The sequence below is a fragment of the Prionailurus viverrinus genome, unplaced genomic scaffold, assembly GCF_022837055.1.
Source record: "Prionailurus viverrinus isolate Anna unplaced genomic scaffold, UM_Priviv_1.0 scaffold_42, whole genome shotgun sequence".
Lineage (NCBI taxonomy): Eukaryota > Metazoa > Chordata > Mammalia > Carnivora > Felidae > Prionailurus > Prionailurus viverrinus.
The window spans coordinates 3,508,324-3,535,425 of NW_025927609.1; the positions used below are offsets into that span (position 1 = coordinate 3,508,324).

Genomic DNA, 27,102 nt, shown 5'->3' on the forward strand with positions numbered 1-27,102 from the left:
GGAGTGGGGGGTTTGGAGAAAAGCCCCCAAACTACTGCAAAGCGCCCGCAGTAAGAACGAGAAAGAAATCTGTTACTATGAGTCAGAGACGACGGCACTGGGACAGAGGGCTCTGCAGCATCTTGCCCTCGCAATGAAATGCTCTAGCCAGATGATGCCCAGATGATCCACTCAAACACAAGGAGTTCCGGAAATGTTCTCTACAGAAATAAACACAGAGATTCACCCTGAGGTCCCATCTAACATGTTGGCTCAGATGGCAGCAGGTGGGCCACTGCCTGCAACCCCTTCAGTGACCGTCTCGGCTGTGGGGAGACACCCGGCCCGAGGTCAAGCCTCCCAGGCAGCCCACGTTCCGGGGTCGATCGTGGCAGGGGCTGAAAGCCTTGGCCATTTTGGCCCCAGATGGGACATCGAGCTTCCCTGGGAGCTGGCCGAGGCTGTCTTCAGGCTCACAGCTTCCCAGTAGGACAGAGAAAGCTGAGCCACACCCAGGACTCGATCATCACAACAGCCGAGCTCCAAAGAAGGTTAGATCCCCGACCCAACCGAGGCAGGTTGGCTATGCCAAGGCCAGGACCCTGGCTGGGAATAAGTGGGACCCTGGCACTTGGAAACCGGGACTTCCGGGTCGGAACGTCCAAAAATCCTAAACTCCCAATTTCCCCGGAATCCCGAGTCTGCGGAAGTGGGCCATCCCGTCCTGGTACAGATGCTAAGACCCCTGCTTGCTTGAAGACAACGTAAGATGTCTCCCCTGCGTTCTCTCAAGAGTCAGAACTTCATACCCTGGCAAGGACCCAGGAAAGAGATGTCACCCACTTTGGACTAGGACAGTCCCTAGAAGCGTGGAAAAACACAGGCTCGCACTGAGCGTGACGGGACCCCACGGTTGCCACGGCAGATGGCGGACAAAGCAGTCCCTCCTCCGAGGCACGGGAGGTGTCCTAGGGACACCTGGAATGAGGATACCACCTAAGGCCAAATGCCTACCCGACGGTTCTACTCCACGGGAAGTCCTGAAGGTGACACCATTGACCGTGGCCGCATGAAATGCATTCCTGGGAAGAGTGCCAGGCTCACTGAGAAGCCAGTGGTGGCCTCCTCTGTAGACCAGGCTCACTGTGGGACAGTCCATTGCAACCAGGCTCACTGAGAGCAAAGGGAACAAAGACATCAGACCCACAGGGACAAGTGTCGGTGCTGGACTGTCAGAAGACAGCCGGGTGCAACACTGCAGCGAGCAGAAAGGTCACCGAGGCAGCCAAGGGGGGCGTGGCCTGCAGCGCGAGGGACACAGTTAATAGCACACAGCATCCTTAGGGGCAGAACATATGTGCAGCCAGCAAGGGTACCCCTCAGCCCAGACCAGAGAAGAAAGTACAGGTGGATGACCGGAGGGGGAGACAGGTGCCCCATTGAAGAGTCACGGTCCTTTGCCCTGTTGCCAGATCGGAGCCGTTTCAGACCCGGAACCTGTTGGCTGAAGAGCGGGTCGGATCCCCAGGGGAAAAGAACGACAGCACAGCAGAGCCAGTGAGCTCGGTGACAACGGTCCTGTTCCTTCCCCGAGGAGACTGCTGGTCATTTACTCGAGTAACTGTGCACTGCGGAGGGAGGGATATCCTAGCATCTGAAAGCCTGTTGGATAAAGGGCTAGAGTTTGCACGAAGGACCCAAAGCTTCATCCCGACTCCCCACCAAAGAGGGGGTACACGGAGGCCAGGTGACAGTTGTGGTCTTGACCAAGCACTGATTTACGATAGGTCCACTGGGTCCCTACCTCTGTCCCAGCCGCTAGGACTTCCACCCCCAAATCATAAGATGTTCAAACTTGGCAGTGGGTAAAACTCACTGTAGGTCCTTGGCCTGTTGGATGAAATCGGCTGTCACGGGGGATGACAACGGAGGCCTCTGCAAACACCCCTGACCCTGGTCAAGACAGTAAATGAAGGCCCGTACTGCGTACCCCCGGGTGAGAAGTGGCGTGGAAATCAGTTCCCAGCTTACGGACCTGGAGTTCGCACGGCTGGTGGGCGTGTCCTGTGGGCACAGTCTGTGCCCAGAGGTACCCACCCTGCAGCTGCCCTGACAGGTGTGGTTTCTCCTCCAGAGCAGGTTAACACGGCCTCGGGTACGTGGCTTGTCCCCAGCGGGTTGGCCAGTGCCCTCGGTCCCCACGAGGAAACCGTCTGCATTCACGTGGGCTGCGTAACGGGGCGCGTCCCTGCTCTGCCACAGGGCTATGTCCGCTCGCGTGCTCTATGCCCTCAAGCAGCCCGGAGGGATCTGGGGGACCCGGGCGTCTCAAAGAACACGACATCGGTCTAGTACATTGATGACACCATGCCGGTCGGTGATGGGGAAGAAGTGGCAAACACGTCGGAAGTCTTGGGAGGATGTGTGAGCTCAGCAGGTGGAAGTTAAATCCCAAGGAGGCTCAGAGAGGGAGGGGCCGCGTCAATGACATCCGTAGGGGCTCCACAACCAGGGGTGCGCTGGGACCACGTCCAGAGGGAAGGACCGCCGACCGCACTCTGCCTCTCCCGCCGTGAGGAGCCGCAGACGACGCCTGGCATTTCTCTAGGGCTCCTGGGGGCCGCGTGTTCCACACGTGGGCAGACCGCCCCAGCCCGAGGCTGACGGAGAGGCTACCAGCTTTGGGGGAGCCTAGAGCAGGAAGGGGCTCTGCGGTAGGTCCAGGCCGACCGCACGCAGCCCCGAGAGCTCGGCCGTGCGACCCGATAGACCCCGTGTTATCTCGGGCACACGCGGTGGCATCTACGGCAAGCCTGTGTCAGAGTCCCCATGCAGGCCCCCCCGGGCTTTTGGAACAAAGCCACACCGTCCGCTGGAGAGACGTCCGTGACTTTTGAGAAAACAGCTGCTGATGGGCTGCTGGGCCCCGACAGAGACGGGGGTCCCATCATGCATCTGGGCCGGCTCGGGGGGAGCTGGGTTCCGTCACATCCTCAGGTTGGAAGAAGCCGGTCATCGGTGGGGATATGCGCCTGCAGCAGGCACATGGGGCCAGCAGGCTGCGCGTCACCCAGTGACCCCCCCCCCCCAGCTCGCTCGGTGGCCCGATGGGGGAGCCCTCCAGTGAAGCAGAGGTGGAGGGGCCCCGCGTGGGCGGACGGTGGCCCATTCACCCCGCGGGGCCGGCCCAAACTGCATGGCTACTGTCCTACAGCCTCCCTCACGGGAGCCTCGCTCCGGGAACGTAGAGATGGTTCTGGGGCGTGAACGGGGCCGGCGAGAAACATGTGAGCGGCTGGACGCACATGTTCCCAGCGGAGGTGGGACGAGGCGACGCCCTGCTTCTTGCTTCCGTCCTCACCGTTAACAAGTGTCCCTTCCAAGGCCTCTTCGGTGTCATACAGTGTTTTCCACGTTTTTGTGTGCTTTGTTTCTGCCGGTGATTCCGCGGTTTAAAATGGACCCTGCAGGGGCGCCTGAGGGGCTCGGTTGGGCATCCGACTTCGGCTCAGGTCACGATCTTGCTGTTCGTGGGTTCGAGCCCCGCGTCGGGCTCTGTGCTGACGGCTTGGAGCCTGGAGCCTGCTTCTGCTTCGGTGTCTCCCTCTCTGTCTGCCCCTCCCCCGCTCATGCTCTGTCTGTCTCTCTCTCAAAAATAAACAAAAACATTAAAAAAAAAAAATAAAACGGACCCCGCAGAGCGGGAAGTGGTGTTTGCAGTGCGTCACCCGAGACGAGTGGATAAGCTCCTTCCAGGCTGAGCGCCGATGCCATTGGTCGCGAGTCCCATGTGAACGCACCAACAATGTATGTGACGTGACATGGGTGTTTTTAAACAGAAGCACACATCCAGCCAGGCTGTGTGTTGATGGATGACGATGCTGTGACCGGAGCCTTGAAGGGACAACCTTGCGTTTCCCTCCCCCACCCCCCACCCCCGGGAGCGATGGCTCAATGTTTGCTAATTCGGTGTCCACGCAGACTTTCTAGAAGCCAGCTACTGCAGATAATGAGAATTGACAATGTTCTTCCAGGTTTGTGGTTTCTTTGGGGGCGCCTGCCTCTTAAAAATGCAGGTGGCTCCTCACTGCGACTATGGAGAGAGATCCCTGCCCGTCTCTGGAGACTAAAAAGCTCGGGGGGAGAGCCACAGTGTCGCTCTCTGTCCCTGGGTCCTCCTGCAATGGTGCCTGCGGTCGGGTGGGGGTGGGGGGCTGGGCGTCGCTCTCAGATCCGCTGACCTGGGCTGGCAGCTGTCCCCGGCGCTTCTCAATGTTTTCTTGCTGTCGGTGCGTGGGGAGAAAGCTTCCTTCTCATCCTGCAGGTTTCTGGATTTGTTAATTCCCTACTCCCTTTCGTCCCCGCTCACAAACCAGATCGTGCTCTGAGCCCCTCTTCTCCTTACGGTGTCTTTCCAACGGAATCCAACAGCAAGCAGCACAAAGTGCTAAAATCCGGTTTCCGGCACCTCCCTGGAGCAGGCCCTGCCGCGCCGCGTCCTGAGGCGCAAGACCCGCCCCCCTGGGACTCCCGGGCGCCGGCGGTTACCCAACGAGCCACCGCTGCCCACCGAGGGGGACCGTCTTCCCGCCTCTGGTCGCAGTCTCCCCGCGGCCCTCCCGTGATGCAGGTTACACGCCACCGGGACCGTCGGGCTCTGTGTCACGTCCGGGCCAGACTCACGGAGCAGCCAGCCCCTCGGACGCCGCCAGCCGCCACAGCAGAAGGAAAGAGGTGTGGAGGGCCGCGCTTGGGCGGTGAGATGCCCCAGCCCCAGAGGGACGCGTGTCCCCTCCGCCCACGGAGCGCTGTCGGAACGAGTGGGGGGCCGGCGACGCAGGGGGCACGGGTTGGAAACACTTGGCGGAAAGCACCGATGGCGGCTGTCGAGGACCAAAGAGACGAAGGGCTGGCCGGGAACCCAAGGAGCAGGTGCTTGATATGGTGCCCAGGGTGGGGTACGAGCCCACCGAGGGGCTGCACGGCGGTCGGGGGAGGGAACGCAGCGTGTTGTGCGGTCTGCCCCCTGCGCGGGCTCGTGCCGGCCGCGCGCAGTGGGGTCTGCTTCGCCCCTTAGCTCTCCAGGCCTGCTTCACCCTGGCTCACCCCGGTCATGGCCTGAACGCCCCGAGGGGTCCCTCTGCCGCCTGTCCTCATTCCGGGAACAGGTCCTGGGCTTTTGTCCCAGCTGGATCTGGGAGCCTTAGAAGTGCCACATCTTCCCCGCGGCTGCATTTGCGAGTGACCTGTGGAGGAGACTGGGATCCGTCCTGGAGGGCGTCATTAACGCCGGTCGATTTGTCACCGAATTGAAAGCCCCTCCGGAAGTTCCTGGACCTGATCAAAGCCCACCCCCCGGGCTCCTCTGAGTCATTGGCACTCGGATGGTTTTCTTGCATTTCATACAATTTGGAGGCATTGATTTGATTTATCATTTCCCCCTACTTGGTATTCCAGAGACTTTGTTTTTCATTTCATGCTGCCACTTCTAAAAATAAAGTTAGTGGTAATTTGAGCTTCTTACTCCTTTCTCTTCCCTTTCGACAGCAGGCGATTGGATTATAAAATCCTGCATTTGAGGAGACAGGCGGCAGCCCAGGCACCCTGGGCTCGGTCTTCGCGCTTGTGCCCCTGCCCCCCCATTTGGGTGCAGCTGGCACGGGTGTGGTCACGGCCCCTTCCCCTTATGGGCTGGGTCACCCGCGGGACTGGTGTCCCCAAGCGGTCCCCAGACCCGGTCCTGGGGGACCTGCCTCGTGAAGTCGCTCGCCCTCTGGGGCTCCAATACTCTGCACGCTGGGGAACAGTGTCTGATATTTGCTCCCACACAACAGAGGGCTGAGGAAAACGGCTGGCTGAGGCAGGGAAGGGCACAGTGACATGAATTTAGAATTTGCTGAAAGACAGATCACATTATATATATATTGGTTTATCCTTTATTTATTTTTGAGACAGAGAGAGACAGAGCATGAACAGGGGAGGGTCAGAGAGAGGGAGACACAGAATCGGAAACAGGCTCCAGGCTCCGAGCTGTCAGCACAGGGCCCGACGCGGGGTTCGAACTCACGGATCGCGAGATCGTGACCTGGGCCAAAGTCGGATGCTCAACCGACTGACCCACCCAGGCGCTCCAGCAAGTTGACTATTTTAAACAGAAGTTAGTTAAGAGACGGCCAGTGCGGGAAGGACACGCAGACCCTCCTCCGTCCCCTTAGAGCAGGAAATAAATCTCCCTTGTGGAAGGTGCCCTCCCTGTCCCAGGAGGAAGGGACCCATCCTTGCCACCGGAAGTGGGACATTTGGAGCCCGGAGGGCTGTGCAAACAACCCTTGTCACCACCCCAGCCCAAATGCTGTTAGACTTCCTTACTGCCTGAAGCCCCCAAAGTTAAGTTTTCTTTGTCCGCCAGTCCCTCCCGCGCGGATTGTCTCTTGGTCTAAGAGGTGTGAAAATTGTCCCCCTGGCTCATTCCGTCTCGAGACTTGTTCTCCTCCTGTAATCTGTCTCACGTCAGTTTTGCTCTGAGTGCCGCTGGAAGCCCTGAGACCGAGGGGTCCCCTGTCCTTCCCGGGAAGGGCGCCCTGTGCTCACCGTGGAGGCCAGGGGACAGGCAAGTGCAGCTTCTTATAAGCTGTTGTCTCATGCATTTCTGGGCCCCCCACAAGAAGCCCCCTACGGAGAAGCGTAAACAAGAGAATCAGAGAATCGCACGGAGGCTGGGGTCAGAGGCGGCTGGCTGGCTGCAGGCTGGGCGCCCCCCCTACCCCGGACGCTGCCCGGCTTCTGCGGGGTAACCTCTCCGACCCAGTCCCCACCCCCAGTTTTTCAGCAGGAGGGTGACGAGGCCTCCCGAGTGCCTGGCTGAGCCTGGTCAGCTCCCGCCTGCCCATCTGCGTGCGGGCCTTCTCAGGATATTGCTCACGCTGGAAGTGCGACAGGCAAGCAAGCAGCCCAGCCCCCCCTCCCCCGGCCCCCCCCCCCCGCCAGGGAGGCGCCGGGAGGGGTCTGCAGGTTCACACACCCCCCCCCCCCAAGAGGACCCGGACGCCCCCTGCAGAGGAGCTGTCCTTCCCCAGGTCCATCCCTGCATCGGCTCCGGGGGCCCTCTCGTGGCGGCAGAGAATCTGGGCTGAATTACAAGAAAGGAAACAAACCTGGGTCGCAGCCTTTGGGGCAGGAGATTCCGGGTCCTGTGTGCCCACCAGCCCCAGGCAGAGGGCGGCCCCTGAGTCCTACCGTCACCGGCCCCGCCCTGGTCACGGCCACATCTGCACCCCCTCCAGGGAGCCTGTGCCAGGGGCCCGCGGCCGCCGCCTCCTGTGTGCCCGGCCGGCCCCAGCCCTGCCCCCCCAGTCAGGGCTTCACCCACTGTCCGCTGCACCCTCTCTGAAGCCACTTGGCTGTCTCGGAGCTCAGGCCGCCCCCTCCTCGCCCCTCCCCATGCAGCCCCTGCCCCTCCCCTGGCCCTGCTTGTCAAGAGAACCCCAATCCTGGGTACCTGCCGGCTGCCCTGTGTCTGTGAACCCTCTCCCGGGTGGTTTGCTCGTCACATCGCTGAGGTCTCTGCTCAGCTTTCCCTCCTCGAGGAAGGCCATCTGACGGCAGATAATGCTGTGCCCTCTGCCGTCCCCTCACCCCCGGCGACTTTCTGCCAGAGCCGGGCCTCCCTGAACTGTCACTGCCCACCCGTTTGCCCCTTGGGGTCTGTCGCCCCTGCCAGAGTGCCAGGGCCTCGGGGGTGCGTGGCTTGGGCTCACCCTGGTTGTCACTGTCCACGGGCTCACTCAGCACTTGGCGACAAAGTGTTTTGAATGAATGAATGAATGAATGAATGGCAGGTTTACAATCTTCCTCCAGGCTCCTGGGAGGAGATCCTAGGACAAGGGAAATATGCAGCTCGTAGAGCTGGCAATATCCCAGGTCCCTGAGGGTGTGGCAGGTGCCAGGCTCAGCCGGGCGGCTACAGCGTCGCCTCTCCAAACGCAGCCCTCCCGGGAAACAGTGGCCTGTGTAGCAGATTCCTTGACTTTCTAGTGTCGTCCCCTACTTTTAAAATTAGCTTTAGGGGCGCCTGGGTGGCTCGGTCGCTTGGGCGTCCGACTTGGGCTCAGGTCACGATCTCACTGTTTGTGAGTTCGAGCCCCACGTCGGGCTCTGGGTTGACGGCCTGGAGCCTACTTGGGACTCTGGGTCTCCCGCTCTCTCTGTTCCTCACCCGCTCGTGCTCTGTCTCTCTCCAGAATAAATAAACATTAGAAAATTAAAAAACCATTAAAATTAGCTTTTCTACTTCTCCCGATTATAAGAATGAGACACGTCCACCGCAAGACATGTAGACAACACAGGAAGGCCCACCTCCAGACTTAGAGCCAGCTCCTTGGAGATGTTCACACGCCTGCCAGGTGCCTCCCAGCAATGCCTGGATTAGCATCTGGCCAAGTGGGCGTCGCGGCCCAGCCGCGCTGATACCGAGAAGCAGCCGTCACGAGGCTAGAAGGCGGTCTGCACGTCAGAAGGCAGACAGCAATCTGTGGGACCGGAGCACGGGCCCAGCTGTAGAGGGGATGTTGGGCCACAGACACAGAAAGACACTCAACCCCACTCGCTGACTTAAATGGAAACCACGATGGTCAGGATAACGCGGACGTTTAAGGGCAGGAAGGGCCCCCGGCCTATCTCTGGCGTGCTGGTAATCCTCTATTTCTTGCCCTGGATACTGGTTACGTGACCGCACAATTGATAATTTCTGGCCTGTACGTAGAGGCTGCCGGGGCTCCCAGGGCCGGGCTCCGGTCCTCAGGGCGGAAAAGATGCACTTGTCTGTGGGGTCAGACAAATCTGTGGAGTAAACACCGGCTCCCTGGCCCTTTAAACGGGCCGCCTGCCTCTCATCCGTCCACCGGAGCGTAGGCTTGTCTGGTGCAGACGGCAAGAACCCATGCGGAGGCCCAGTCACAACTGTTTTGAGGCCAAAAGACAGGTTTGGGCCAGAGTCATCTATTCGTTTTAGGCCACTTGCTTTGTTTGACTCCCAATAATAAGCCAACCTGTGTTTAATTCTGGTGGATGTGGCCATGGGGACAGACACGCACGGGGCGTCCCCAGCCCTGACGGTGAGCCCGCCGGGCGTTATCAGGACATCACCAGTGAATAAAATCCAGCGAGAAGCGGGGGGAAAGGGCCGCTGTGTCGAGGCCTTGGCCTGGGAGGGGAAGGGAGCGTGGTATGTGTGTCCACGCAGAGAGAGGCTGTGTGTGGGCGGTGTGGGTGCTTCGCAGCCTGGTTCCTGCACACATCCCTGCAGTTCCCTGCAGTTCTAGCCCCCATCGGCGCGCCAAGCTCAGCACTGGCTCGCGTGTTTTCTCCTCCGCTGCCCTCTGCAAGGTGTGGGATCACTAAGAGCCTTCCCAGCCCCGCATCTCCTGGCCCGTCGACCCCCAGAGAGAAGCGAGGTTTGCGGGTGTTTGTACGGGTGCAGAGAGCCTCTAAGGACCTCAGACTTCGCTTCTCTCTTCTAGACAGAGCAGCCTCCTCCGGCGACATCCGGGGCTCCTACAGTGGCCCAGCAGCTCTCCCTGCAGGCAAGGTGCACACCGAGGGGACTGTGTGCCATGACTCAGACAGCGTCCCCCTCCCCGGCCTCTGCGCCCCTGTGGGAGGCACACCGTCCTTCCCACCTGTGCGCCCCGCAGCCCCGATGGCAGCTTTGCCACCGGGGACGTGGGGACGTGGGAGAACAAAGCCACAACGAAGGCCGGCGGGTGTGGGAAGGGGAAACCAAAGCTGACCCCACTCGTGGCCTACGCAGAACTCAGGTGTGGTTCCTGGGACAGCGACGGCTCGGGGAGGGCTTCGGGGTCAGCAGACCGGGGACCACTGTCCACGGGGAGGCCTCTCAGAGGAGGCCGGAGGTCATAGAAACGTAGCACTGTGCATCCACTTAAGACACGATAAATAGAGGAAGTGCTGTTTTCCAGACACTTGGCTCTAGAATTTTGGTGCTAAAAGGTACCCTGGCTTAAATACAAAGGGCTTGGGGGCAGAGGGGATGGGGTGGGATTACTTGACGGGCACAGGGGTGATGAAAAACTTTGAAACTAGACTGGTGTGGCTGCACGGCATTGTGTGTGCACCACATGGCACGGGTGTGCACTCTTGAAGATGCTTAAGTGCGTGTTGTGTGAATTTCACCTCAGTCTGAAACGTACAAATAAAGCGCGTGGGGCCGGAGCACACGCGCCCCTTCTGGTGGACTCCGAGACGTCCTGGGGTGGGGGCGCCACAGCCCAAGACCCCGAAACTCTCCAGGCCGTGGGCACGTTCAATGTCTCTGTGCCTCTACTCAATGCACATCTACCCATGGTGCCTTTAGAAGCGGATCGGGCACGAAATCCAACAGGTAACAGACTGTCGGACTCAGGCCTCAGGTTGGGACTTCACAAGGGGGCCGGGCCATTTAGGGCATCTTCAAGTCAAGGTGCTGCCCGGCCCCGCCCCACCGCCTGGGACTGTGCCCGCTGGCCCTCGCCCCTGCCCACCTGCTCAGCTTCCGGGTGAGACCCCCCTCTGCCCCTGCTTGGGCTCCAAGGACAACTCCAAGCTCCAAGGCAGCTCCCAGCCGTGAGTTTTGCAGGTGACGCTGCTGTCACGGGATTGTGCCAGCTGGGACTGTGACTCACCAGTTTCATTGAGTCGGGCTTCACATCTGTCTCGTCTGCCAGCTCTGTTTGGTTCGGGGCCCGATGGAGCCCGGCTTCCCGGTCTGGAGCGCGTCCATGGATGAAGGTTTCCACTGCACTCTGACCTCTGCCCTCGCAAGGACATGGTGGAGCATGTCTGCGTTAGTTAGCGTCTCTCTGCAGTGGCTGGAAAGGCCGGGCCCGGGGACGGCAGAATGGGACCAGCAGCCCTGAACCCGCACATCCTAGGTGCACGTCAGAAAGTATGAGCCTTTGGTGGCAATGACGTCACACTGACTGGCGAAAGGGTAGCGGAGGAGGATTGAGTGGCCTGGCTTGTGGAAGGCTCGCAAGGACGAACTCAGAGCCTCGAAATTAACCTTCGGTGGGAGGAGCACTTGGAACCCACCGCACATAACCTCAACAGGCTGCACGGTTTCAGGGAGGCACCACCAGGGGAAGGGACACCCAGTGGACACACCCCGCCTTCCCAACACCGCCACCGATCGTCAGAGACAAGGACAGGACCAGCCCGTCCCCCCTCCCACCGCCAGTCCCCGTGCTGAGTCTGGGTGGAGCGTCCGCAGGGTGATGTCACGGGCCTGTGACCCTGAAGCCGCACAGGCCCTGTGCTCAGAAGGGCCCACGCTTGGGGGTTCATGCCTCATGGTCGCCGTGTTCATGTGCTGAATAATGTTATCTCTGCACTGACGTTTCTAACTGAGGTCGCAGGTGCTGGGAGGCCCCACGATCTCACCTCCTACCGGCCTCCTCCCGTCTCCCAGACAGAGGAAAGGAAGACATTTTCTTTAAAAAAAATTTTTCTTTTTAACCTTTATTCATTTTTGAGAGACACACAAGGGAGGGAGGAGCAGAGAGAGAGGGAGACATAGACTCTGAAGCAGGCTCCAGGCTCAGAGCTATCAGCACAGAGCATGTTCGAGCGGGGCTCAAACTCGTGAACTGCAAGATCATGACCTGGGCTCAAAGTGGGACGCTTAGCCGACAGAGCCACCCAGGTGCCCCAGGAAGACACTTTCTATTTCAGTACCTTGAACGGCACTTTTTTCCTGTGTTTTGAACAAAGGGCCCGCGTTGGCCGAGAGATCGGCAGCCTGCACATTGCAGCCCCCCAACCAGGCCCTGCAGGGTTGGGGCGTGAGGCTGCTATGGCTCCTTGGGGACACCCCACGGGACACATTGTGAGCAATTCACAGCAGTCCCTGCGTACTGTGCCCCCAGCCTCCGCACCACCGGCCCCCAGCGCGTGGCTGCCCCACTGCCTCCCTGCACGTCTCTCCTGAGGAAGTTCGCGGTATGCAGACCGGAGCGAGCATTACCAACTCCTACGACAATTTGGCACCATGTCTGTTGAATCTAACAGGCATCAGGACTTGGGTTTTCCCAGTCCATTTTTTTCCTAGTGATTTTTAAAAATTTTTTGATGTTTTATTTATTCTTGAGAGAGAGAGACAGAATGTGAGCAGGGGAGGGGCAGAGAGAGGAGACACAGAATCCGAAGCGGGCTCCAGGCTCCGCCGAGCCTTCAGCACAGAGCCCGATGCGGGACTCGGACCCACAAAGTGCGGGATCATGACCTGAGCTGAAGTCGAACGCTCAACCGACTGAGCCACCCAGGCGCCCCATCTAGTGATTTGTTTTTATCGGGTGTCACAGCTGGGGAGGTGGTTGAGGGTGCACTTCCAGGCACGCTACTCCGGACGGGCTCTGCTCCTGCTCTCACCTCTCTCGCTGCCCGTCCCAGCTTGCTTGGGAGTTATCCTGCTGGGCATCCCCCCCCCCCGCCCCGCACCCCGCCCTGGATTTGAACAGGAACATCTTAGTGACGCACAGGTTCTTGGAAGGCAGAGTCACATCTCCGTACAAAGGCGAGCATGCGCGCATCGTGACCAGCTATTGGCGGAAGGACATCTTCTCAGCCGATCGCTCAGGAGGAAATGAAGATTTATTGTTATATTGAAATCGTATACCTTTTTCTTTAATAGAGGCAGTGAGACCTTCCACTCCTGGGCCCAGAATGTTTCCGCTGTGTGTGCTCCTTGCTTTCCAATGTCGAGTCTGCATTTCAGCAGGCCGCCTCGGGGGGGCCCTGCAGGCTCGGAGCACGGAGCGGCCGTCCTCTGGGGCTTGTGGGAGACTGTCTCGACTTCAGTCCCAGACTCGGGAAAAATAACGGCCCAAAAGCTTCCTGCCGCTGAACCACAGGCGATGGTGGCTGCTCTTTGGGGTGGGGGCAGAAGCAAAGAGGGTCAGAGGGTCTGCTGAAGGCCTCACCCGGGCATTTGACGGGTTCAGGCCTCGGGGAGCAGGGGGCCCCAGAACGTCACGGTGAAGGATTCTCTGTGCGTTAGTCACTATTGGCCCTGCCCGCCTCGGACACACAGGCCGTGGGGCGAGCAAGAGGCTGTCCGGGCATAGCGAGCACAGGCCTCGGGGCCCCTGCCGCCCGGGACAGGGAAGGAAGGCAGAAAGGAGTGACCCCAGCCGCAAAGAGAAACACAAGGCGGAAGGAACCGGAGGGAAAGAGAACCCCATGGGCGGAGCGAACCGTGTGTAAGGCACCGTGCAATCCACTCGGTGCTCGGGCAAGTTTTATTCTAGCAGGAGGTAACTTCTGCACGTGTAATAAGCAGCTTTCGTTATTGAGCAAAGCAAGTCTGTCTGGTGAGGACAACCGCCCGCAGGAGACCCCTCGTCTCTCTGGCCCTTCTCCGCAGAGCCCGCAGCAGAAGCCTCCGCCGAGGCCATTCCCGGCCGTGGCCCTTGGCACTGTGGCACGGGGGAGGCCACCACACGGCCCCCGTCATGCAGACGGAGAAGGCACCTGTCGCCTGTTGTTGGGGAGAAACTCAGAGCACCACCGGCAGTTTCAGGGGCGGCCCTGCTCCTCCCCGGGTGGCATTCGCATAATTCGCAAACTGCCCAGACTCAGCCCCTCCCCCAGCAGGGCGGCCCTGGCTTTGCCACCAACAGCCTGTCCTTCCAGCTGCAGAGCTACGGACTGTGTCCAACCCCGAGAAAACCAAGAACGCACAGTGTTTGGAAGTTTTTGTTTTTTTTTTTTTAACATGAGGGAAACGTGAGCAGACGTCATCAACATTCTGCTTGAGCTTTTTTTTTAAACATTTTCTCTCGGGGCGCCCCTTGATTTCGGCTCAGGTCGGGATCTCCGGCTTTGTGAGAATGAGCCTGTGCTGGGCTCTGCGCTGACAGCGAGGAGCCTGCTTTGGGCTCTTTCTCTCAAAATAAGTAAATAAATCAAAATAAGCTTTAAAAAACCATTTTATTTCAAAGAGCAGACAAGTATTCTGCTAGGCAACAACTGGGAAGACAAATGGCCAAAAACAATCAGAGTTCGTCTTAATAAATAACAAAATGCCATTTATTTTCTTGGATTTCTAGAACACACAGCACATCTTAAATAAATAACCCCACGCTGGTGCCGCGGGGCTGGAGACAGTTCCAGGCGCCTGGTGTGTCGCAGGTGACTCACTGCACCAGGCCCGCCCACCCCGGCCACGTCCTCCCCGAGCCCCGCAGGGACCAGCAGCAGTGGCCACCGTGGCGCTCAGATGGGAGACGCATCCAGGTGTTCGGGCCTGGAGTTCCCAGGGCCCTCGACGGGCAGGCCGATGGCCTCGCGGCTGCCCACTCGTCGACAATTCTCCAGGCCGGTGAGGAGCCGGGGGCGGTGGCGGGAAGTCTTGTGGGAGACCTGAGGGCCCCGAGGTCCGTCCTGGTTTCTGACCCGGCATCGGGTTTCTTCCGTCCTCCCAGAGTCTGGGCTCCGTGCTGGCTGCGTTCTCACGCCCGCTGCGGCATCGGGTCCCCGACACGGCCCGTTCAGGTGACATCAAGGTCCCTGCCAGCGTGACACGCGCCCGTTCTAACGTCCTAGGCTGGAGCGCCCGAGACTCAGGCTGACCTGAGTGCCACCCGCCGGGGACCTGCCCGCCCAGCCACGTGTCCCCCGGCTCCGCCGTGGTGAGGGCACTTCCCACGCGCCTCCTGTCCGCGGTGCTGAGCCCCACGGCTCGCCTAAAACGGCAGCTGGACTTCTCAAGGCGGCTTCTGTGTCTTTTCCAGGTGTGTGTGCAAAAGGCAAGGGTCAATCATTCTTTCCAACACAGGATCCTTTATTTGAACTTTCCCTTGACAGACCGTTGGTGAAGGACAGGCCCGCCTCCCTCCAGGGGACTCGGCGGTCAGTGTTCCTTGAACCTGGAAGAGGAGGACAAAGGAGCAGCTGGTGACACAGCCAGAAATGGCACAGGAAGGACGCACAGCCCCCCCCCCCCCAGAGCCTCTGGAGCCACCTGGGGGGTGCAGCCCCGCCCCACCCGCAGCCCTGGGGACGAGGAGGGACAGAGATGGGACGGGCGGGGGGTGGGGCAGGCTGGCTGTGGGGGCTCCTAATTCTTGTCTCTAAGCCGCAGCTCAAAGACAACACAGAAGGCAATTTCCCTGATGTTCTCCCTCAGCTTCTGAGGAGAGATTAATTGCCACCATCAGCCGCCCGAGGCATTTATTAGGAAAGGACAAATCAGCATGAACGAGACGAGCTGTGGGATGATAAGACAGTGGGTGGGTTTTCTTTTCCTTCCATTTTAGGAGAGGCCAGGTGTGGAAGGCAGGCAGGCAGGCCCGTACTAGAGCTGCTCTCTGACCTCTGACCGGTGGCAGGGGGCAAGGGGAGGGGGCACTTACAGAACCTGGTCCCCGGCCGCTGACCCCGGGCAGCTCAGCTCCTTGTGAATGAGACGAATCAGGAACTGCAACCAGAACAAAGACCAAAGACAGAAGCCGTTACTGCGGGCAGGGACCCCGCATCAGTGCTCTCGGAAGCTCACTTGGGGGCGGCTGTGTGGGCCCCACATCACACGCTGGGGTGCCCCGGGCCCCAGGGCAGGGCTGTGGGCCTGTGAGCCGCATGGAGGCCGTGCTCCTGGAGGTAAGGACAGGTTTCAGCCTAAAACGTCCGGGATCAAGTAACGTTGCAAATGAAATGAGTCCAATCATAAAATACCCAAATTAGGGAAAGAGAATGTAGACCAGGTGACCCACGATCGCGGTGACTCTGGGTGGGGGCCCTGGAGAGCCGCACGGGGGGACTCTGAAGGCCAGGTGAGCATCTCATGGGCCCCGGCACCCAGAGGCGGACCAGGCTCACGTTTGGAGCAGCCGCATTTTCTTAGGAAACTCCTGGGAGAGCGCTGGGCCCCGCCGGGCCCCTCGCCCGCAGCCTTCGCAGCCGCCGTGGGAGTAAACCAGGGACAGAGTTCTGTCCCGTACGCGCCCACAGGGCTGGGTCCGTTTACGGAGACAGACCGGTGACCTGGTGCCACACCAGCTAACTGGTTCTGCCTGTGTGGCTGCGGACCCGGTCTTTCCGCAAGCTGACCCCAGCCCCACAGGAGGGCCCCTTCCAAGGCCCAGGAGGGACCAGTGGGCCGAGAGAGGGCCGGCGTGGCCTCAGGTCAGAGCTCCAGGAAGCAGGGGAGCCTTCAGCGCTCGTGGTTCAAGCAGGAGCTCCGAAGAGAAGTGGCCGGTGAGGAGAACGGGGGTGACTCCTTCCGAGAAAGCGCGGTCCGGCTGCCGTGCCCGACCCTCGATCGGTGCGCATACGATCACAGGGGTAAAGCAGGGAACGTGTCAGGGGCCGAGCGTGGGGCTGGCGGTGAGGGGGACGTTCCTGTGGAGCAAGCGGACCCTGGCAACGTGAGCCTCCGGCAGCCCAGCATGGGCCTGCTCGCCTGGAGCTGGGCACCTGGTCGACACACGTCCCGCCGAATGTGCCGTGTTGAGCGTTCGCAGAAGACCCGCCATCATCCAAAGCAGATCCCGGACACGAAGGGAAAAGGGAAGGAAATGACGAGCGTTTAAGGTGGCATGAAACAATGAAACACCGCCGACAGTAGTAACGAACCTGAAGGACAAAGGTCACACTCTTGCGGGGAGGGGGGAGAGGTGGGGGGAGGACCTGGGCGGCTCAGTCGGTGAAGCATCCGATTTCGGCTCAGGTCACGGTCTCACGGTTCATGGGTTCGAGCTCCGCATCGGGCTCTGTGCTGATAGCTCGGATCCTGGAAACTGCCTCGGCTTCTGTGTCTCCCTCTCTCCCTGCCCCTCCCCTGCTCGTGCTCTGTTTCTCTCTCTCCCTCTCAAAAGTAAAGATTAAAAAAACATTTTTTTTAAAAAGGTCACAGTGTCGCATGTGACGGAGAGCCGTGTCTGTGGGCAAGCCCAGGGAGGCCCGCCTGCTCTAAGTGCCTGCCCAGACGCCTGGAGCCCCCTGGCCCGGGTCGGCGGGGGTCAGCCCATGGGTGTGACAGCATGGCCACCGGGCTCTGCACACGTGCCCCCAGGTCTGACCCCACAGGGTGACCTGGCCTGCTGGGTGCTGGGGTTCCAGCCTCAGACTTGGGGGGTGGGACAGGCCTCTTGACCCGCGGAGAGAAGACGTCTGTCTGGTGTTTAGGCCGCCTGCGGACTCCTCCCGCTCTTCGGTTTGGGTCTCACCTGGCCTGGCCGGTCCAGCTTGCTTCCGGCCACCACTTGCCTGTCTACTACTCTCACATCCTGTTCTCTGTCCTTTCTGAATTCCGACGCGCCACACGTGCCATCTGGCCCGCAACCCCAGCGCTGCCCGGTGACGGCGGGCCGCTCACGGTCATGTTTGCACGCGTGCGCTCGCCCCTCTTGGCCGCGCAGCCCCGCCTTCTGGGCCCTGAAGCTGTCGGCTGTTCCGTCTTCGACTGTGCTCGGCCCCGTCTCTAGATTCCTCCCCGGGGCTCCGTTCTGTGCTTCATCCCTGGCGGCGGCCACGGCTTCCGCGTGCGCTCCACGGGCTCCCCTTCTTTGCTCGTGAACCCACGTCCTTCTCGGACGTCTTCAGTACTGCTACGTCTATCTGATAACCATGTTATCTGCAATCTTGGGGGGTCTGACTCTGCCGTTTGTCGCGTCTGTCACCTCAGTCGCGGTGGACCGTTTCCTAATTTCAGGCTCCTCTCTGCCGGGCGTTAGCAGTGGGGATCCGGGCAGCGGGTTGAGGTTTGCCCCTTGCAAATGGTTTTAGGGTTGCTTCTGCCCAAGAACCAGGCGTATCACGGTTCCAGACCAATTTTACTCAATTTTTGGGTACACATTATGTGTATTTACCTAAGTTCAAAAATCTAAGCTTACCATAGGCAGGTCCGTGGCTAAAAATCCTCAGGGACGACTAGCCCCCTCCAACCTGGTGAACAGGCTGAGGTGGACACAGATCCTTGTCTCTTGGACCCACGTGCTCGCTGGAGCCCAGCCCACTGAGGGTCCTGGCCTCCTGCCCCACTCGTGCGGGCCTGAAGCCCCACCTCTGCTCCCCAGGGGGGCAGAACGAGCCACTCCCCAATTCCCACTGCTCTAGCGCGGGTACTTGTCTATGCCGCTTCGACATTCTGGGTCCCGTCCCGAGGATACCCTTCCTTTCCACGGGGTTGGCTGTGCATTTAAAAGGACGCATAATGTGTGTTCCCCCGCATTGCTGAGGGACAGTCTTCAGTCTCTAACCAGCCATGATGATGGAAGTCTCGAGGCCACTTAGTTGAAATGATCTGGGACTTAACTAAAGCCCTCGGGCATTTACAAAAACAAATGCTTTGAGGAAGAGCCTCTTAAAAACCTAACAGGCTCCCGAGTTGAAAGCTGGCCCCGGATCCTCTACGACATGGGGGGCTGTGTAACGGCCCTGGAATGAAAATACAGAACTCTCAGAGCTGAGATTTCCAAATCCTCGACTCACCCTTACAGGGATCAACCTCGGGGGTTTTTCTGGGGAAGCGAGAGGAGGCACGTGGCTGCAGGTCGGGGACCCCCGTGCGCAGGGCGGCTGCAGGTTGAGCGCACGCTAGCCACTCGGGTGAGCACGGGCTGCTTCTGGCCGGTGCCCGGCCTCTCTGTCCTGCAGGGGCCGCAGACGGAAGCCGGGGGCCGGCACCCACAGCCTCTGCTCCTTCTTTCCCAGCCCTTTGGGCCCCAAGAGTCAGGCCGCTTTCCCCGGGGCTGCAGGGCGCAGGAGGAGCACTGGGGCGACGGAGGTCACCACGTGGGACATGGGTTTTGGCCTGCCGTCTCCTCCAAGTCCCCTCGATGACCCTGTCTTGGGGTGCCATTATTATGCCTGTTTAACCAACGTGGGAGCTGCAGAACAGAGAGGCCAAGTCACCTGCCCCAGGTGCACACACACTCGGCAGAGGACGGGGCTGGGATCCCACGCAGGGAGCCCCTGCTCTCTGCCTCCCCACCATCCCGCCTAAAGCTGCAGAGTGGCAGGCCGGCTTCTGCTCTGACATTTGTTCAGACCAGAAAGGGGAAGGCCTCGGATCGCGAGCACTCGGGAAAGCTAGGGTCTGTCACGGGCCAGGCCTTCCTGAGGACCACACTTCCGTCGGGAAGAGCGTCACCGTGTTGGGACGACAGCCACAGAAACTTACCAGTAAGGCACAGGCGTCTGCAACCATCAACATGTAGAACACGTTGTTCCATCCAGACGGGGAGAGGAGCCCAGCCAGCAGGGGGCCCAGCGCGGCTCCTGGAGGGGGGCAAGCGCACACAGGAGCCGGGTGAGGAAAACGCTGGAAGGCGACTATCCGACACACCCAGGCCCAGCGAGCACACAGCCCGGTGCTCGACGCCTCCCTCACAGTTAAAGAAAAACACGCTGAACAGCACAATCTCATCCCCACTTCCCAGACTGGTGGGGGGAAAGGCTCGCTCATGCTCAGTCCTGGTGAGGACGCGACAGGCATGGCCTCTTTCTGGAAGCAAATCTAAAAATATGTATTGACCTTAACACGCTCATTCTTTGGATCCAACAATCCCAATTGAAGACTTTATTAACGAAATCTGAATCTAATGCACGATCTCAGATACGCTTTGGTTAGGAGATGTGTCATTGGGGAAATATGAGTAAGGTTTGTAGATGCTAAGACCGTGTCAGTGTTAACTTCCTCAGTTGATGATGGGGCACTGTGGTTACGTCAGGGGATCCTTTGCCTTCAGGGAATGCACACTGAATACACAGTTACTGGGAAAGGGGCAGCCTTCCGCAATTTGCTCCTAAGTGGTTTGGGGAAAAGTATGCATATATATAAAGTATGGACGTATATGTACATTTCACTTCCACTGAGCAGGTGCCCACCCTCCCCGACAATGATGGGAGTGCTGGCCGCAGGCCCACACCCCGGCGGGCACTGGGGAGTCTCTGCCTCCAGATTCTAGTTGGATCCCATGACCACGAAGACCAGTGGTTGATGCATCATTCCGTGTGGAAAGGGCTTCTAGCAAGTGCTCGGTGGCTCATCCTTAAATACAAATATACGATGGGCCAGCCCAGCTCACCTGTGTCTGAGGACAGCTCCAAGGTGAGAGCAAATAAGTCGGAAGGAGGGGAACCGGGAGGAAAGAAACAAACTGGGGAGGAGAAAATTCCCAGGAAATTGTAATACCTTCAGATAAGCGACAGAAAATTGAGTTGAGCCACATGACATTCTCACAAAACCAGCAGCAACACTTCACGATTCAGTCTAATAAATGCTGCATCCAAGAAGTGAGAACTAACGAATGTTAACATGATGACAACCAAAACGAAGACTGGAAAGGAAAGTCAAGAACATCTCTGAGAAAGCAGAGAAAAGAGAAAACGACAGGAAGAAAGGAAAAAAAGAAAAAATGCAAGGATCAGCCCACAAGTGTTAATACCTGACGCATCAGTTTTCCAGGACTTAAAGACAGACAGCGGTAAGGGAAATGCGTGAGGAAGGGCACGTGTCTCCAGGCAGGTGAGTCCCCGGGTGCCCGGGGCACAGGGGACAAAGAAAGGCACCAGAGATAAAGAAGCGTGCCCAGAGGTTTTGGGGGGAAGCAGGCTGGGCCGGAGGGGGGGGGGGGGGACAACAGACTTCTCAACAGAGACCATGGAAGCTACAAGACACTGGAATCCTGAAGAAGGAGTTTTAGCCCGGGATTCGTATCCACAGGCTGCAGCAGAATCCAGACTGCACGGACTCCCAGCCCTCAGGCTCCGCTTCCCGTGGGCTACTGCTCAGGAAGCCACTGGAGGTCTCCACTAAAGAGGAGCAGACACGGAAGCCGGGAGACGGGTCCAACGCGGGAACGTGGCGGAAGCGGCTGCGGGACAAGGCGTGGGAGCGCTGTGGCCGGTGGCCCCTCTCGGCTGACGGGGGGAAGCCAGGGAGCAAGCATAACCACGAAAAGCTCACTTCTCGGCCTAGAGTGAGTGCTGCGACCCAAGGAGCGGTGTCGACTGAGGGGGCTGGGGAGGGGGTGAGAGCCGAGCCCCGGCCTTCTTCGCAGGAGGACAGCAGTGTCGGGCCGAGGGACGGAGAAGCGTGTAGGCCCGTACGCAGCTCAGACCACAGGGAAGAGCCGACGAGGCTGCATCTACGAGGAGGGAGCTGGCGGGGGCACAGGGACCCGCGTCCCACGTCATAATCGGCCCGTGAGGCTACCTGGCCTCAACAGTTGCATCAAGTGTTACTCTGATAAAATAAAACTTAGCAGGCGGAAACTTGGGGCGCTGTGCAGTCGCCGTGTGTGAAACACAGAGGAACAAGGGCTCGCGCCCCACGGGGAGGCGACTCTAAGCCCTGGGAACGCACCAGGCACATAAACCGTGTCACCGGAACCACGGGGCCACGGTGAGCTGTGAGAAGACATCGGCCTAGTTACTATTCGCTGAGCTTTGCCCCCGTCCAAACCAGTATTTACGGCTCGGCGTGGACGCATCAGGGTGAGCGCTCTGTGAACGGGGTTTTTTGCTGAACTGTGTGCGTTTCCACTCAAGCCTTTCTTTCTTCTGTCTAGCGGGCGGCACTTGGGGGGAGAGAGAAGGGCGGGGGCGCGGCTTGCTCCGTCATGGCCACTTCCTGGGCCCGCGGGCCGGGAGCGAACAGCACTGCAGGTGCCGTGGGGGTTGAGGCACCAGGGCCCCGTGGCCGGTGCACCCCGCCCGTTAGTGGCGAGGTCGAGCCGGTCTGCTTGCCCTCGGCCGTCCTTTGTGGGGGAGAACGCGCTTAGAGCTGTGCCCTGGTGTCTCTCCTGGGGGCTCCCCGATGCACACATTCCACTCTCGGCACTTCTGCTCCCTCTTGTTTTGAGAAGAAAACCAAGAAAGATGTGTTTTTCACCTAGTTCACTTCTCCGTCCTGGTAAACTGCCATCCTCTGCTGCAGAAGAGCTGTTGACCCTTCTGGCAGAGCTGCAAGTTAGCCTCAAGACACGGCTTCACGGTGGCAGCTGGACGGACTCGTGGACCGTCCTCTGGGGACAGAAGGCACAGAAGGTGGTTCCAAGTCACACGGCTCATGTGACTGAGCTCAGCCCAGAAGCGTCCCGACTTCTGGCCGAGCATGTCCTCCAGGCCCTGGGAAGTCTCTCGCGGGCCATGGGAGTGGGGACAGCGGGGGACCTGCTCCATGTGGGCAGACCGTGCTGCCCTGCAGACGACCGCCCTGGGCACAGCGCCCCCCCCCCCTTTCCTGGACGCGTCCCCGCGTTCCCCGAAGGGGAACTGTCTCGGTTTAAACACCACAGGGGTGACCACGGACACTGCCCAGCAAATTCAAAGTCACCCCATGATCCAAATACGGGACAGGTATGACTTTGGGGAGCAACAGTGTGGCCCCCTCACAACGGCCACGTTGCCCCGTGCATCTTAGAACTAGCAGAACCTGCTGCGGGAAGCGAGCTGCGGGGGGCCCTGGGAAGGCGGCTGGAGCAGGGACCGGGGCTCCTGTGACCCAGGGGCGGGCGGCCCTGTCCTGCTGAACCGTGCAGGCCTCTCCGACCCGGCCCCTCCCCTGTGAAGTCAGCACCCCCAACAGGAGGCGGCCTGGCCCCGTGTGGGATTCTGGGTGTGGGAGCCGCCAGGCAATTCATTTTCTACCCGTTCACTGAGTGACTACTGTGCTCCAGGCACCGTCTCCGTGCTGACAGTACGGCAGGGAGTGAAGCGACTTCCTGTCCTCGGGCAGCTTCCATTGAGGCGGAGGGTGAGGGGACGGCATGAGGCAGGCAGGTGGAAGGTGCTGCGGAGAAGACGCCAGGGTAGAGGGGCCCTGGCTGAGGGTGACGAGGGTCCTCCTTCCAGAGTGTGGGTGACGAGGGTCCGCGTTTCAGAGTGCAGGTGACAAGGGTCCGTGTTTCAGAGTGCGGGTGACAAGGGTCCTCCTTCCAGAGTGTGGGTGACAACAGCCCTCCTTCCAGAGTGCGGGTGACAAGGGTCCACCTTCCAGAGTGCGGGTGACGAGGGTCCGCGTTTCAGAGTATGGGTGACAAGGGTCCGCGTTTCAGAGTGCGGGTGACGACGGCCCTCCTTCCAGAGTGTGGGTGACAAGGGTTCGCGTTTCAGAGTGCGGGTGACAAGGGTCCGTGTTTCAGAGTGCGGGTGACAAGGGTCCACGTTCCACACAGGCCGAGACGTCTCACTGAAAGGGTGGTGTTACTCCTGAGCAAAGACTCCCAGGGCACAGGGCACAGACATGAGGTTCCCTGAGGGGAGCTCCTCCAGCACGGGGCACAGGCCCCGTGCAAAGGCCCCGCACGGGGACACGCTGGTGTCTGAGAGCAGCCGCAGGGAGGCCGTATGGCTGCGGAGAGTGGTGGGGAGGACTTCAGATTCTGCCTTAGTGAGACAGCAGTGGGCGCCCAGGACAGGACGGCGGCTGTTTCTATGCAGCTAGCACCCATGCCCGCGGGCACCACCAGGAGGGAAACCTCCCACAGCCACACAGAGGGGCGGCCCCCGGGGGCAGGTGCAACTGTGCTTCTACTGAGCTGCCTTTGTCTGGCAAGAGCTCGGCTTTACTGCCACGAGACCGTCCCAGATGCCCAGATGCCCCTCCCCACCCAGCTTGCCCTCTCTCTCTCAGTCCCCCTGCTTCGGGTGCCTGGGGCGGCAGGTGACAGCAGGATGCGACCCAGGATCTTCCAGGGTGGCCGCGGGCGTCGCCAGCCAAGCTCCTGAGCGTCAGCTTCCCGCATCCAGCGAGGGACCAGCGCAGGAGGGCAGCGCCTGGAGCAGGGCAGGCCCGTTCAGGAGGCTGCAGGGTCCCTGGCAGGGAGCCATCCATCACAGAGCGCGTGCTCCCTGCACGAAGGCGGAGAGAGGTCAAGAACGCTGCCGTCAGCCTTCTGACTTGTGGGTAAGAAAAGGCTTCATGGTTCGCACCTGCCCGTGTCTGAGCGCAGGACCCACGCGTCTTGCAGCCCCTCTGTCCTCCAGAGCGTGCTACGGAATGCTCTTCCAGAACTGTAACGAGGCTGCCAACACCTCGATCTCTTATGCGTGGGCACCTACTAGTTTTCCTGCCACGTGCATTTAATTCGGGTTCTGTCCGTCTCCAAATGGCAGCGGTAAAGTCAGGAGGCCAGTGGCCCAGAGGCCGCGGTGTGCCGACGGTTGGCCTGGGTGAAAAGCTGAGTACGCATTGGTTCACACGGAGGGAAACCACTTCCAGCCAGTCACAGGCCTGTGTTTCCTCTGGAGCCGTCCGACCAGGGCGGACAGATGGCGCCCGCACCCCCCTTCCCCTGGGTCCGCACGTGTTTTTGACCTGCTCGTATTTGAAAAAGGCTGGCCGATCCTTTATTATTCGTCCTAACTCATTGATAAATATATACCATTTATCTGTTTCTGAACGGGGACTGAGCCTTCTGAATACTGAAATTGATCTGAACATCGTATTTTGGAATTACTTTCTTCTACTCGCAATTTTAAAAATCTGGTTGTGGAAATTCTGTAACGTAACGCACCTCAGATGTTATGGTCGTGCCACAGCGAATCGTCGCTCTGACGTGCGTGCCCTTGACCCTAGACTGAGCGTGGGGATGCTCTCCTTACCCTCCTACCCATGACCTGCACCTTAGACCGTTCCTACAGCCTATGGGCTTGTGAGGTGGGCATTTTAGAAAAGATCACTTTTTCACGGTAACTAATGGTAACTGTTAGAGCCTCTTTTCTCATTAAATGATCCAAACTTGTCAACGGCAATGATCTGAACTCCGTGGTAACAAAATTAATCAAAATGCCCTTAGCTGGTTTTTGCAATAAATTATTAACATAAATTCACACCTTTGCTGAAATACTAACTGGGCTTTAAGTGATTATAAATACCATATTTTTCCATTAGTAAAAACTATTAGTAATTTTTATTTATTTTTATGTATTTATTTTTAAAATTTTTTAATGTTTATTTTTGAGAGCGAGAGAGAGAGACCAAGGGAGGGGCAGAGAGAAAGAGAGGGAGACACAGAATCCAAAGCAGGCTCCAGGCTCTAAGCTGTCAGCACAGAGCCTGATGTGGGGCTCGAACTCACGAGCTGTGAGATCATGACCTGAACCAAACTTGTTTGCTTAACTGACTGAGCCAGCCAGGCGCCCCAATAATTTTTTATTTTAAAAAGTTAATATTTTTTAATTTTAAGTACAGAGTATACTTAATTTTAAGTAAGTACCACCTTTACGACAAGAGAGACATTCTCCATTTTGTCAAGACTTTGTGTAGGTCTTACGTATTTGGATGAAATTTTGGATTAAGTTCTCTTTGTGAAATTAACTGAGATTATTAAAAAAAAAATTTTATCAGCATCATTACATCACCTAACTAAAAAATAATCTTTGAAGGATTCTTGAAAAATAATCTTTCTTTTAGAATAAGCATTATAACAATACTGTAAAGAGTGTTTCGTGCAGTAAAAAAAACCAACAACAAAAAAAACCCAAAAAAGGCCAGCCAATACTAGTATTATCCAGACCCTTGGAATTCTTGGCATCTGTTAACTAGGATGTGACAATGTGGTTTCCCCTATGACCACAATTAACTTCTTAGCCCTAAACATAACCACTCACCTACAGACCCGGTCCCGTCAATGATGGCGGTCACGGTGGCGAGGGCGTGGGAGTTTCCTTTGAGACTTTTGTGCGTGCCCTAGACGAGAGGGAAAAACAGATGTGAGGCCCATCTCAGCCGCATCAGTGAGAAACCAGCCTGCCCCTCCTTACGACAATTTACCCAATTTTCTAAGCAATTCAAAATGTGGGGCGTTTTCCATCAGAAAAATCTAAAATCTAGTCCGATCCAAACTTACTTTGGAAAAATACACAAAGTTTAAGGGTTTTCAACAGTAAGACACCATCAGAGAGATCTGTCCAAACACATTCTGGTTGAGAGAACTCTCAGAATTCTTCAATCAGCAACTATTTTACTCAGCACACCACACCTGCCAACGTGGGAAAGAAGGACACAGACTTGTCCCTACCCCGGAGGGGGGCCAGCATCAACGCCCACGTCCATGTTCCCGCGAGGGGCCTTCTGTGACACGTGCCGGTGGCTCTGCAGTACCTAAAACCCAACCCGGGTAATGGCAAATGCCAGGAAGGATGGGGAAGAGGGCAGGACCCAAGACACCAGTGTGACAGTCACCAAGTCCTAAATGACAAACTGAGAGGAGCTTTGGTTTTCAAAAAGCAATACATACAAGGCTGGGGGGAGGGGGGAGCACAAACCGAGGACAGTAAAAGAAAAGTAACTGATTGGGGGAAAAAAGTGCCTGGAAACCTAAAATGACACAAACCAAAGCCTGTAAAAACAGATGCTTGTGAGCGTGTGCACAGCAATATATAAATAAAGCACACACACAAAGTGATAATCACCCATAACCCATGTTTTCTGGAGTCTGGAGTCCCTGCTCTGTCCTTCCTCTGATCCCACAGAGCAGGTGACTGTTACTGGTCTGCTGTGGCCCCTCCCAGCATCTGTGCCCCATGCAGGCAGGAGCACAAAGGGGGGCCTGATGTTGGAGGGCCTGCCGCCTGGTGGGACTCCCCAGAGCCCTTCCTCTGCCTCTCTCTGCTGACCCGATGGGGCCTCTGGTTGTCCCAGGAGCGGAAGGGCCTGAGGGGCCGAGGACAGCGCTCTGAGCCGATGGGCAGGGTGAGTGTCAGGCAGACACGGGAGAGGAGGGGAAGGGGGCGGGCATGGGGTCCGCCTGGGCATGGGGTCCGTGCCCTCGGGGGGCCTGCCATGGCCTCCAAGAAGGAGAAGGAGCGAGTGGCTGGTGAGCTCCGGGTCTGACTCTACGAGGACTGGACAGAAATGCAGAAGAGAAGCAGGGTCACCGGAGACAGGAAAGTTCCAGGGGCCTCAGGGGCCCGTGGGAGAGGGTTCACCGGGCCAGACGCCCAGAAGGCCGGCCATCCTGCCCATGAGTCTACAGGCCACTTCTGGGTTGCCGCTTATGGTTTTGCTTGAGAAAAGTCTTGGGTGCACGTTAGTTTTGCCAAGATGGCACATGGGCCGCGTGCCCTGTGCCCGCTTTCCCTGGGTCACCGCCTTATATGGCTTGCTGTCGCTGCCACAGT

The 27,102-nt window shown here is 58.5% G+C and overlaps 1 protein-coding gene across 9 annotated transcripts in view; it reads right to left on the minus strand.

Moving 5' to 3' along the window:
* Positions 1-13,943: 13,943 nt before the first annotated feature.
* Positions 13,944-27,102, minus strand: part of SLC37A1 (solute carrier family 37 member 1) — an 81,930-nt gene continuing 68,771 nt past the window's right edge. For all 9 annotated transcript variants that reach the window (XM_047846904.1, XM_047846899.1, XM_047846905.1 and 6 more), the window contains 4 exons: positions 25,591-25,669; positions 19,154-19,251; positions 15,387-15,451; positions 13,944-14,900 (listed from right to left, as the gene is read on the minus strand). In XM_047846904.1, coding sequence (XP_047702860.1) covers positions 14,885-14,900; positions 15,387-15,451; positions 19,154-19,251; positions 25,591-25,669 — 258 coding nt within the window. In that variant the 3' untranslated portion in view covers positions 13,944-14,884. The remainder of the gene's footprint in view (positions 14,901-15,386; positions 15,452-19,153; positions 19,252-25,590; positions 25,670-27,102) is intronic.